Raw genomic sequence first — 13,927 nt, 5'->3', positions numbered from 1 at the left:
GGTAAAGGGGATTAACATTGATATGACCCAAGATAGAATTGTGTGGAGAAATGCAATTAGGGAAGCCGACCCCGCATAGGGATAAGGAAAAGAGAATCGACATACCTGATACCTTCAGATATCTTATACGCTTTCGTCAACAGAATTCCTGTTCACGATAAACACTAAAAGATGAACAATTTCGCAACGAAAAAGTATATTTTATTTTATCAACAATTCAACTGAAGTTGTGAACTTAACCTTGCCTTTTATGTACTGACCCACCAATATGTTCCAAATAAAACACTGTATTTATTTCCATATAATTTTATTTCAAAATGACCTTAATAAAACAAAAGTCAATGCTATAGTAATAGTTATCGGGTTATAAATAACAAATTATCAAAATAAACATAACATTTCTAAGAAAGAGTAAAAGGCCACGCATTGAAATTACTGCCCCGATTCCCGCACAATTTCATTTTAGGAATTTCATAAATACAAAATAAAACTGTATAAACAAAATATTTCCGTAAAATTTTTCGTTAAATCTGCCTTTATACCACTTTCACGTGTTTCCAATAAGAACTCAAGTACGTAATCCATAAACTAAATTCATATTCACACAACGTAAGCTACAGTATAAAAAGAATATTCTCACAATTTTCTAGAGCCAATAAAAATATACATAAATACTTCTATTTTTTTTTAATCATATCATTCGAAATTGTTATGATGTGAACGGCTTCTGTTGAAATATTAAATGATTTAATCCAGCACCAACTACCTTCAATACAAACAACACAAAAAACGAAATTGACAGATTCAGTAATTCGATTTCATAGCATTATCACACAAAATCTTGGTTGGCTCTATATTTTGGTGAAAAAGTATGCCCTAACATGTTTTACTCAACAAACCATTCAATATCAGTTTCAGAGTTCATTTTCCAATTGCAAGGATAATTTATTTAGATTCACTCAGTTTGACGATGACTTAAAGCAAGTGAAAAGAAGATATTTTTGTAAGCAGTTGATTACTGTATAGTCAGCGTTTCCCAACCAGTGGGTCGCGACCCATTAGTGGGTCGGTCGCGGCATGGCTTTTACAGTAGCTGAATAACGTACATTATGTATTATCATGGGTGAGGGATGGGTCGCGAATATGAAAAAACATCAGAAGGTGGGTCGCCAGACATAAAATGTTGGTAACCACTGCGTGTATAGTAAAGTTTTAGGGGGTTTTGATATGTGGTACGGAAGGGTTCTCTAATAGATACTTCGAAAGAAAATATTTCTGACAAGAATAATGAAGACATTAAACGGTTTCGGTAATTGTGTTTGAACTGTTTGATAAAAATTTAATGTCTATTAACACATTTAAGATGAAGGCAGATACTTAACATATTCAAATAGTGACTAGACAATAAAAACTCTGTATTCTAACCAAACAACAAACGGATAGACTTTAACTAAAAGAGGATACTCGAACTTTAAACTATAATGCTGAAAACCACTTGAAAGTTAAATTTTCATTCCTATGGTAGCTTCGTACCATTACCAATTCGAGGAAGTCCAAACCTGCGGTTCCTCTCGTACTGGGCAGGATTACTATCACAACTACGAGTCATCAGTAGGGTAAAACTAACCTGTGCCACGGCAATCTAAACCCAACTGACGTTAATATGGGTGAACAATCCAACGCTTGGCGAATTATGCTTCACAATGATAGGAAAAGCGACGTCGCTATGATCGCTTGGCCGCCACAAGCCAGTTATCCAGGTGACAACTTTTTGGACACCTCTTGCTGAAACTTTTCAAACCAAAAGAATTGATAGGCTGTGCTTTCACAGTCCCTATGCATACTGAACATCGAGATCAAGCCAGCTTTTACCCTTTTGCTCTACTCAAGGTTTCTGTCTCATTGAGCTGGCCTTAGCAGAGGCATTCTTTGACAGATGTACTGCCCCAGTCAAACTCTCCGACTGGAATTGTCCTCGAATCAAATCAGGCTGGAGGCAACTTGATGCTCTAAACCGTATCTCCATGGTATCAGAAAGGCAAGTCTTATCGGAACCATGAAAACGAAACACCATTCCATTTCCTTTCTGAAACTAATAAAATACTAAATAATCATCCATTCGAGTGCTTTTCTGTAGATCCTTTTATCTAATTAAGTTTTAATTTGGCTTTGTTTGAATTTCACGAGAGAAAAGTTTTTAATCCTCTTTTCCTTGCAAATGGAAAACGTTTCTGTTCCAAGTAGAGTGCTTCTTTACACTTATATCAACCAAATCATTTATTAGTCTCACAATTAAATTGTATGAATATTGGAAGCATTCTAGCTATAATTATCTCGAAGAACACCAATCACATTAACGAAGAAAAAGAAAGACACCAAAAGTCATTTTTCTATACACTTAAATTATTAAAACATAATTATTATCTATAAACAAAAAATAAATATTACGTCGTCTTTCATTCGTAATGTGTAAGGTGTTTTTCTTAATATGTATATCCAATGTTTACGAAAAATCTAGTAGACTTAAAAGATTCAAGTGACTAAGATCATGTCAAGTTTATATGGTATTACTGTATTGTAGTTAACGTGTATATTTTGTCCTATCATGGGGCATATATCAAATTTGTGATTTGATGTATTGATTTCAAAATGTGTTATAATTGATAAATTGAGTCACAATCAACTGTTCTATCCCTAACACCCAAATTAATTAATTTCACCTTAATATAATTTAGAATTTCTATGAAATTATTTGCATCAGAATTGGTACTAGTTGCCAAATTAAAATATGTACATATAACAAATATTCATATTACAGACGTGTATATTTATCTACTGTTGAATTTTTTGTAAACATTAGATACATAATTTCTAAAGATTTTTTTTATAATATCCTCTCCATTTTGGCAACATATATAAAATAATCATAACACGTCATTTACAGTCTATAATCAATCGCTAAACACACAAAAAGAGGGACCTAGTTGGTGCCATTAATGTTTTGGTGTTGAAAAATCGTAGTAGCATTTTCTTTGTCCCTCACTTTAACCATTTTAAAAATACTTGTTAAAAAATTACGACAAACTTGTAAATTCTATTTAGTATTTTTTCGATAACGAATTTTTTATTTGTTGTATATATATGTTACAGTGAAAGCTGAATATTAGTCAAGGTGTACCGTCGCTAGTGATTGTCGACCTTCACTGAAATGACCAGTGAATGTTGATAGTAGAAAATATATATCAGCTTTCACTAGGGAAGGTGAACCTTCACGGAATCAGCCTAGGGAATGTTGAACATCTGGCGGATGTGCACGGCGGGCGAACGACCTTGACCTGTCGTCAATTTAGTTTACATTTTTAATACTTTTATGAAGTTTAACTTGTTTGAACGTATTTAATACCGCATAGTATAATAATTAGTAATTTTACATTTAAGCCTGCAAGTATCTTTTTATTTGCAGATCCCAGTTTAATACTTGTCCAGTAAACATTATAAAAGAAGATGAAATTCCAATGGAAAAGACACTTACTTTACGAACAGTTGCTACTACTCAGTCAACCGGAAGTGGGCAAGGATTTTTTAAGTGCAGTTGTAACAAGAAGTGCCAAACAAAGAAGTGTTACTGCATAAAAAACAATGTTTTATGCAATTCCAAATGCCATAAAGCATTATCATGTTGCAACAAATAATTTTATTATTGTTGACTATAGTATTTTCGTCTCTATTATAGTCTTTAAATTGTAGACTATAGTTTCACGTTTTATTTTGTTCTTATTTGTTCATCTTTCAAATTCTAAATTTACTTTTGTTATAAAAGTATACGTGATTTAAGATTAGTCTTTTATTTCTCTCTAACTTTCCCTAGACTGTTGTAGAGGAGGTTGTCATTCACTATAGGAATTGTCAACCTTCACTAGTGGATGTTGATCTTGTTTGTACGTCTGTGTAACTTTCCCTAGACTGCTGTAGGGGAGGTTGACGTTCACTAAGAATGGTCAACCTTCACTAGTGAAAGTTGATCTTGTTATTTCAGAATTCAACTTTCACTAAGATGCCCAGCGAGAGTCGACCGTGACTAGTAAAGGTTAACCTTCCCTGAAACGTCAACTTTCACTGTAACATATGTTATCCAACGCTTGATTGGAAAGACGATTCGCGATATATAAAAACGATCAAAATCAGGGACACGTCAAAATGCGTATCGCTATAAGTCTAAAATCTTAATACTGACACCAGGACAAATTTTTGTTTCTTTTCTCTTTTCAATTTTTATTCTAACGTTTTTGTTGGAAAGACAAATATCGATCAGTAAACGAGTTGAGCCGGACCCGCAGCTTTTTTCTAAACACCAATGAGATTTTGGCTCAATGAACGAGTGAACCGATTTAGTTGTGTAGAATAAATCCGCGCGATACTTGTAGATCTAACAAAAACATTTTTCTAGTAGTACAAACTCACTCCATCACAGATTGTTGTATTTTTTATAAACTAAAACACTTATTGTGTATTTTTTTCTCAATCTAGTGTCAGGTGTTCCTGGTCAGATCTTCTATTTCACTGAAAAAATAAACATTTGATTAATAAAAATGTTTTTTCAACAGAATAATTTTTTTACAGTTTATTCATAGAAAAATAGCCCAGTAAATGAATGTGAGATAAGGCGATACCATGTAATATTGCACGAAAATTTGGATTAAGGTCTACTTACCCCCCAACTTCAAGGTTGGATGCCATTGGTTGTTTTTAATTTTAGGGGATGAAAGTGATCCCTTCTCGGGGGGGGGGTAAAAAACATACGTTTAAAATAAGTCCGAAAATGGATAAATTGACTAATTCTTAACAACTTTTATTCTATAGAGTTTTTTAACTAAGTCAAAATGCTTTCATAAAGTAAAATAGGCACAACTTTGAATTGGAGCAAAACGGTCATTTACTGGGCTAAATGCAGTTTGTACCGGGTGTCCCAATAAGAATGGCTCTCGGCCATATCTCAGGAATCGTTTATACTACAGCTTTGGGAAAAAAATTTATAACAAAAGTTGCCCCGAGAAAAGTCTGGAAATTATTTTCATAATTGTAAGTCCACCGCTAGAGGGCGTAATTGAATATCAAAAATTAAAAAATCGAAATTTTACAAAATTTGCCCAATGAAAAGGCACTAGAAATCCAATCATCGTATTCTTCATACAATTCTGTGCATATTTTATTTCACAAGTTTAATTCTACCTGTGCAAATAAGAGGTGCGGGTGAGTGGGAACCTTGTTATAAAAAAATCGCTGTAAGTCCGGTTCTGCTTAATCGATTTTTACAAACTTGGTCTTGTTGAAAACAGCTCTTTTTCGTCAATGTAATAGTTATAATTTGGAAACAGCCGATTACGTAATATGCCGGCTAGAAGGCGCTATTTATTTTTTTTAGAAATCTAGTTTTCTTTGGAAAATATTGAATACAAGTATGTATTTTTCCCTGTATTACAAAATTAGACCAAATTAGCAACATAATACCGAAAACCGCATGTCGATACCTTTTTTCTATCTCGAGATATCTTAAGTAACGTGTAAATTTTAAACATAACTGTTGCTGTCATATAAGTGGAAATATATAGAAGCGCGTAGTGTGCTATGAAAAAAAAACAAAGGAACATTGTCCAGATGTCACCGTATATAATGAATCAAAACAACAATAAGACAAATAACACTATAAAATATAACAAAAAAAGAGTTTGTGTACTTTGTACGCGAGTAAGAAGTTATACTTCTATTATTATGATTTTAACGAAATAAATATATTTTAAACAGTTTAATTTTATTTTTATTTAAATATTACACTAATTTTAATACTTAAAATAATACCAAAAAAAATAGCGTTAATATGTAAATTTTTATGAATTGTTGCCTCAGCGCATGTTTTTCTCTCGATGAATCGTAGAAAATGTAAAAACGTCAGATTTTCTACACAAATTTTTAATTTTTATTTCATTATATTTTAATATCAATTATCCTATTACTAACTAAGATAAATACATAACTGTTATTGTCACCGGTAAACTAAGTTAAGGAAGTCAAAGTGGAAACAAGTAGTGTGCTATGGAAAAAAATAGAACTACTAGAAGTATTAACTTCAAGAAGTCATCATGTGTCAAATTATGTGTCAAATCAGTAAAACATAAAAATTTGTGCATTGATGGTTTGTTGTGGTTTGTTTCTATTAAATTTTATTATACAGAGTAAAATTCAAGATGATTCTTACAAACTAAGAAGCATTTGACATGATAGCCACATTCTTTGAATGCATAAGAAATGCAACTGTTGCGGCTAGAATATATGCAATGAAATATCCCCAAAGACGTCACTCCAGTAGTAGAGTTTTTCATATTTTGTTTTGATTTATTATATACGGTGACATCTGGAAAATGTTTCTTTGTTTTTTTCCATAGCACACTGCTTGCTTCTATATATTTCCACTTATATGACAGCAACAGTTATGTTTAAAATTTACACGTTTCTTAAGATATCTCGAGATAGAAAAAAGGTATAGACATGCGGTTTTCGGTATTCTGTTGCTAATTTGGTCTAATTTTGTAATACAGGGAAAAATATACATACTTGTATTTAATATTTTCCAAAGAAAATTAGATTTCTAAAAAGAAAATAAATAGCGCCTCCTAGCCGGCATATTACGTAATAGTATGTTTTCAAATTATAACTATTACATTGACGAAAAAGAGCTGTTTTCAACAAGACCAAGTTTGCAAAAATCGATTAAGCAGAACCGGACTTACAGCGATTTTTTCATAACAAGGTTCCCACTCACCCCCACCTCTTATTTGCACAGGTAGACTTAAACTTGTGAAATAAAATATGCGCAGAATTTTATAAAGAATACGATAATCGGATTTCCAGTGCCCTTTCATAGGCAAATTTTGTAAAATTTCGATTTTTTAATTTTTGATATTCAATTACGCCCTCTAGCGGTGGACTTACAATTATGAAAATAATTTCCAGGCTTTTCTTGAGGCAACTTTTCTTATAAATTTTTTTCCCAAAGCTGTACTATAAACGGTTCCTGAGATATGGCCGAGCGCCATTCTTATTGGGACACCCGGTACATAATTAATTATTTATATGGGAAATAAGCCACAATTAAAATGAAAAAAATAATTTTATTAACGTTTCGACGCCCAAATCGGGTGCCGTTGTCAAAATACAAAATATTACTAAAATAAACTAAAGTGTTGTTGCTAAGCAAAAAAATTCTTCTAATAATTTATTTAATCTCACTCATTTATATTGGCAATTCAGACATATATTATACATTTTAAAGTAGAAGACTTTAAAATGATATTGCCAATATTTATGAGTTGCGTTCCTGGGACGACTTACTGAAAGATAGTTCATTCGATTACATGAAATTAACCCCAACTCAAGAATATCCGTCATAAAAAATTATAGCATGTGATATGTCTTTAAAAAGACAACCAAATGCAACGACAGTAAAATTCTCGCGTTAGAGACTTCATAGTAAATCACAAGGGAAAACCAGGAAAAACCCTGTGATACTATCCCGACATCGTAAGTATTTGGTCTTACATTAATTTACTCTCAAAAAATAATACCAAATTCTGACTTGTAACATGTTTAAATTATAAATAATATTAATAATACTAGATATATAAGTAATACTAAAATATAAAATATGTATTAGCTCGATATTATTGACTTACTAATCTTGGTATTTTCTTTCTATTGACTTCCTCTTTCAGTATGGGTAACCACATCCTACTGCATTCTACCGAGGAATTTGCGACACAATTGGTTTCATTTAGCATAATTAGAGCCGCTTCTTTGATTTTTCTCTTTTTACTATCTGATTCTTTCAGGACTATACTTGAATCTCTCCACTGAAATTAAATCATTAAATCCTTATATGATAGAGCCAAAATTACTTGTTCTAACGAAAATTCCTTTTTAGCAGAAAAACAATTGTTAACATCTGTTTTATTAAAAAATGATTATCCTTTATCGTTTATAAATAAGGAATTGTCAAGATTGGATCGAATGGAACAGAACAACTTAGAACGGGATCCTACAACATTCACCAGAAATAATACGAGGAAAATATCAATACCATATATAAAAGGACTATCCGAGAAACTTAAAACAATAGGAAATAAATTCAACATTTCAACAACATTCAAAACAACAAACACATTGAGATCTATTCTATCTAAAACTAAACCTAACAATGATCAAGAAAGAACAAAGAAAAAGAGCTATAATTTTATTAATTATTATTTATAAAAGAGCTATAATTATTATTTATAAAATACCTTGTGAATGCGAACAATTTTATTTAGGTGAGACATCAAGACCATTAGACGTTAGAATAAGTGAACATCAATCTTATATTAAAAATAGAGAATTTGAGAGATCTCAAATATGTCAACACGCATGGGATAATGAACATAGAGTTCAGTGGAGAGATTCAAGTATAGTCCTGAAAGAATCAGATAGTAAAAAGAGAAAAATCAAAGAAGCGGCTCTAATTATGCTAAATGAAACCAATTGTGTCGCAAATTCCTGGGTAGAATGCAGTAGGATGTGGTTACCCATACTGAAAGAGGAAGTCAATAGAAAGAACATACCAAGATTAGTAAGTCAATAATATCGAGCTAGTACATATTTTATATTTTAGTATTACTTATATATCTAGTATTATTAATATTATTTATAATTTTAACATGTTACAAGTCAGAATTTGGTATTATTTTTTGAGAGTAAATTAATGTAAGACCAAATACTTACGATGTCGGGATAGTATCACAGGGTTTTTCCTGGTTTTCCCTTGTGATTTACTATGAAGTCTCTAACGCGAGAATTTTACTGTCGTTGCATTTGGTTGTCTTTTTAAAGACATATCACATGCTATAATTTTTTATGACGGATATTCTTGAGTTGGGGTTAATTTCATGTAATCGAATGAACTATCTTTCAGTAAGTCGTCCCAGGAACGCAACTCATAAATATTGGCAATATCATTTTAAAGTCTTCTACTTTAAAATGTATAATATATGTCTGAATTGCCAATATAAATGAGTGAGATTAAATAAATTATTAGAAGAATTTTTTTGCTTAGCAACAACACTTTAGTTTATTTTAGTAATATTTTGTATTTTGACAACGGCACCCGATTTGGGCGTCGAAACGTTAATAAAATTATTTTTTTCATTTTAATTGTGGCTTATTTCCCATATAAATAATTAATCATAAAAATGCCACAAGGAAATAGCTTCAGAACAACACCCGGTACATACATCATAATTAAAAGTTCACCAGAATGTTATGCACAGAATAGCAAATCACACAATGTACCGAACACTACTATTTTTCTCTGTGATGACAACAAAAAGCAACAATGTTATATATAAGAATTTTAGAAATAAATGCAGATATCAAGCACTGTAATTTATTAAACCTTGCCCAACCTTTCACTATCAGAAGATCGATTATCAAGGGCATTTCGTCAGAAAGGAAGATATTCTGGAATGTCGTAAATATTTGTTGTAAACTAACAAATGACACACTGGACAAAGGACAGGTTAAAATTTAAATGCTGTTACATTATTCGAAGTTGGAGGTACAGTGATTAATATTCCTTATTTAATGGGAATCACTCGAAATTGCTGATTTGAATAATTTAATAGCCTTTAAATTTTAAGAGGAAACAGTAGCGATCAACAGGTAGCGAAAACGCGTTCCAAAATTGCGGCTGTAATTTTGAATATTTTTTCGAGATATTTGGCACACGTATTCGTAATATAATAAAGAATGGCGGTACAGAGCCCAATTTGAAAAATATATTAATATGTGGAAATTACTCTGTAATTAAATACAATATTAAAAAAACGAGCCTGTACCGCCATTAAAAAGAAAAAAATACACTTTCTTTAAATAAACTTTTTTATCCGATGCCTAGATTTTGTGTCATTTTGGAACTACTAATGAAATAAAAAATTTTAGTAGTTCCAAAATGACACAAAATCTAGGCATCGGATAAAAAAGTTTATTTGAAGAAAGTGTATTTTTTTGTTCTTCTTAATGGCGGTACAGGCTCGTTTTTTAATATTGTATTTAATTACAGAGTAATTTCCACATTAATAAATTTTTAAAATTGGGCTCTGTACCGCCATTCGCTTTATTATATTACGAATACGTGTGCCAAATATCTCGAAAAAATATTCAAAATTACAGCCGCAATCTTGGAACGCGTTTTTCTACCTGTTGATCGCTACTGTATCACCTTAATCATTTTGTTCTTTGTCCAATGTGTTGTCTTCCCACATTCCAGGATATCTTTTTTTCTGACGAAAAGCCCTTGACGATGTTCTGAGTGAGAGTGAAAGAATACTTGGGCAAGATTTAATAAATTACAGTGCTCGATATCTGCGGTTTATTTACAAAATTAATATATTCGAGCATTCAACCATAACCTATTTTAATGTTATAGTGTAATCAAATTAAAGAATATTGTATTGTGTGATTTACATGCTTCGCATTTTCCACCAATTTTTATATTCTAATCTAATAGAAAAAGAACAAAAAACAAAAATAATTCCTATCACATTTGAGTAAGGCTGAGAACAATTATTATTGGTCTTGCAAAATTTCATGAACCTGACTCACCACCGCTACTGCACACAAATATATTTGTTTCATATTATGAATTACAAGCTACTAAACAAAACTGAAGTGCACAACTCGTGTTCGTTATTTTTGTTGAACAGACATGTTTATTGAAACAAACTGTCAAGCAATAACACTCAGGAAGACGACGATGTTTGATTTTATGGAATACGCCGCCGCTACTGTACACAAATAAGTTCGTTTCATATTTGAACAAACTACTAAACAAAACTGAAATGTGCAACTTATGTTCGTTATTTTTGTTCGAACAGACTTGTTCATTGAACCAAACTGTCAAGCAATAACGCAATTTGTGGACCCCTTAATGCGTCCTCACAGCAAGACAGTCAAATTAGTTTTTGCATTAGTAAAATAGGTGAAGAATTTACTGTTTTCCTTCTAACAGTCGTTTTAATACTTTATATTAAATTCTGTATGAAATTAAAATAGTTAATGTTTTTAGGATTCATTTTTTTGGAGGCATACGTATTTCCACTGTGCATGAAATTTTAAAACAACCCTACACCGGTATAAATAAAGAATATGTGAAGGATACACATTAGGTTTGTTCTAGCAAACAGTCAAACTAGTCAGAAACCGTCAGCAAACAGTTGGTCAGTGAGAAAACATAATACTGTCACCAGTGCTATCCCCTCTACTCGCGCTGGTCCACTATTCGCTGATGGTTTCTTACCGTTTGAAACTAATGCTAGAACAAACCTAATATTTAATGAAATCAACTCAAAGGTTCAATAGATTCATAAATCGTGGCTTCAGGTTTACGAAAGTTTCAAGTTAAATGACGAGATTTCAAATAAAAATTTGAATTCCATATAAATAAAAAGTAGAACAACAAAAACAACTAAAAGAATACTTTCACTACACCCTAACATCTAGCTCCAAAAATACACAATATACACACTAGATAAATATAAAAATTAAGCCTAGTGATTTTTATTAATGTTAGTGATACTGTCTTTTGGAGCTAAAGAAATTCACTTTTTCCTTAAAATGTATTACCACATAGTTTTCAAAGACTGATAAAAATTGTACAAATAAACACATACATAATGAGTATACATAATAAATAATTTCAGGTATATAAACTGGAATAATGTACCAAGTAACATAGAAATCCGAACACAACACCCATTATAAATTATTTTTCTACTGCCGTGCTAAAACATCCACTTTCCCGTACTCATTTTGTTTCCGAAAGTTGCACTTTCCCGCACGGTGTGCGGAAAAGTTTGTAATATGGCAATATATATTATAATACATGCAATAAACCAATATTTAGATATTATTTACTATTTTATTTCAAATTTATCTGATTTTGTTCGTGTTTTAATTAAATTAACGCGATTATTCGTTGAAATAGAATTATCTTGACATAAATTCAAAAGTCAAATCAGTAGACAATAACAACGGTTCTGAATCGTCGTCATGGAAACCAATATCGTCGTCATGGTAACCAATTTTACTGAACGTTTGGTTTTGACAACCTTGTCAAAGAACGTATTTTGTGTATTTTCACTCCTAAATAAAAATTGATATTGCTCTTTGCTTTTCCAAAAGTTCGGCCCTAGAAAAAATATTGTTCATAACTCATGCGGAAAGTGTCTTTCCCGCACTCGACTGCTTGCCCGAAGTCCGCTATCGCGTCGTTCGGGTCAACGGCAGTCTTGTGCCGGAAAGTATCACTTTCCGCACTAGTTAGGAAAATAACTATTTATTTTAACAAAATTTGCAAGAGCATCGTTCACTAGCATGAAGCAAATTTTCACCTCTAACAACCTCACCATACCTCTCAAAATTCGATTTCTGAAATGTCATGTATTCCCGGTTATGTTATACCTACGGAATGGAGGCGTGGACAATAACAGCAACATTAATGAAAAAAGTAGAGGCCTTCGAAATATGTATATTACATATATCCTGGACTGAGCATGTGACCAACGAGGAGGTACGCTGGATAGGTAAAAAGAGAGAGGTAGGAATAACTATAAAGAAAAGATAAGTTATAATACTTGAGTCACGTTATGAGGCACAATCAAGATAGAGGAAGATCAAAAACAAAAAAACGATGGCTAGATGACATCAAAGCAAAAATGGGTAGAAACTGGCACCAAATAGCACAAAACAGAGAAGATGGAGAACTCATAGTCCAGGAGTGGATGCAAACAGGCTGAACAAGAAGATAGCTATTCATCAAGGGAAAATAGACAGTAAAAGAAGAACAAAACTCGGTATACAGGCTTATGTTGGCAAAAACAATAAATGATTAGAATTTCAGCCATATCAGTTTAGATTTTCGTTTTTTATTATTTTTTTTCGTTTATTTTTTTAAGTCGTTTACAACGCCTAGAGTAAGAAGACGCGCAAATTTCCATCAACTGAGCTAGTTTGATAGCAATCAGATAGTTGGCCTAAGAGAAGCCAGAATTTCTTTTCGGGAAATTGCGAAATAAGGTTCACTGAAGTTTAGATACTTATAGATATGTAGTTAAAAAAACAAAGAGAAAAAAATAAAATTTGTTTTACACAAAGAGCCATGGAACGCTCGATGTTAGGCACTACTCGTAGGGATCCGATTATGAACGAGGAAATAAAGAATTATGACACGTAAGTGGAACTGGGCGGGGCACATAGCTAGAATGTCGGATAACAGATGGACACAGCGAATAATACACTGGAGATCAAGACAACAAGCATATCGGAGTAGAGGTCATCCAGCAACAACATGGTCTGATGACATAAAACATATCAACAAAAGTTGGATGCAAACAGCACAAAACAGGGGAAAAGACTGAGGGAGACCTATATCCAGCAGTTGATAGATCCGGGTTGAATGATGATGATGAGATAGTTTTAAGATGTTATCGGGCATGGCGTCAAGAAAGCCGAAAACGAAGATCGAGTTGCACAGGACGGAGTGGAAAAATAAGAGGGCGTCAAGATGGCCGGCTAAGGTTGGTGGATTTAGAAGAGACCACTTGTAGTTCACTAGGTCTAATTCAGAAGATGGAAGACCAATTGGGATGAGAACAATTTGTCCTCGAATTCGCAGTTTTGGCCTTCTGTTGAGGTGTTGGGTGCCATAGCTTATCGTTCAGCTCACCTCTACATACCCTACCTTCAGACACACCAACATCCAATTTTTTAGCAGGATAAGCTACACGTACACATTGCAAAAACCACCATAGACTTCTTTGAACAGATTATCAATTTTTTGCCCTAG

The 13,927-nt window shown here is 32.5% G+C and overlaps 1 protein-coding gene across 5 annotated transcripts in view; it reads right to left on the bottom strand.

Moving 5' to 3' along the window:
- Nucleotides 1–290: 290 nt before the first annotated feature.
- The window catches only part of LOC114341246 (protein LSM14 homolog B), an 80,185-nt gene continuing 66,548 nt past the window's right edge, over nt 291–13,927 (bottom strand). For all 5 annotated transcript variants that reach the window (XM_028292048.2, XM_028292077.2, XM_028292055.2 and 2 more), the window contains one exon: nt 291–4,560. In XM_028292048.2, coding sequence (XP_028147849.1) covers nt 4,553–4,560 — 8 coding nt within the window. In that variant the 3' untranslated portion in view covers nt 291–4,552. The remainder of the gene's footprint in view (nt 4,561–13,927) is intronic.

The sequence above is a fragment of the Diabrotica virgifera genome, chromosome 5 (assembly GCF_917563875.1).
Source record: "Diabrotica virgifera virgifera chromosome 5, PGI_DIABVI_V3a".
In the NCBI taxonomy this organism is placed as follows: domain Eukaryota; kingdom Metazoa; phylum Arthropoda; class Insecta; order Coleoptera; family Chrysomelidae; genus Diabrotica; species Diabrotica virgifera.
Note: the sequence above shows the minus strand (reverse complement) of the source record. Positions and strands in the feature narration are given on the sequence as shown.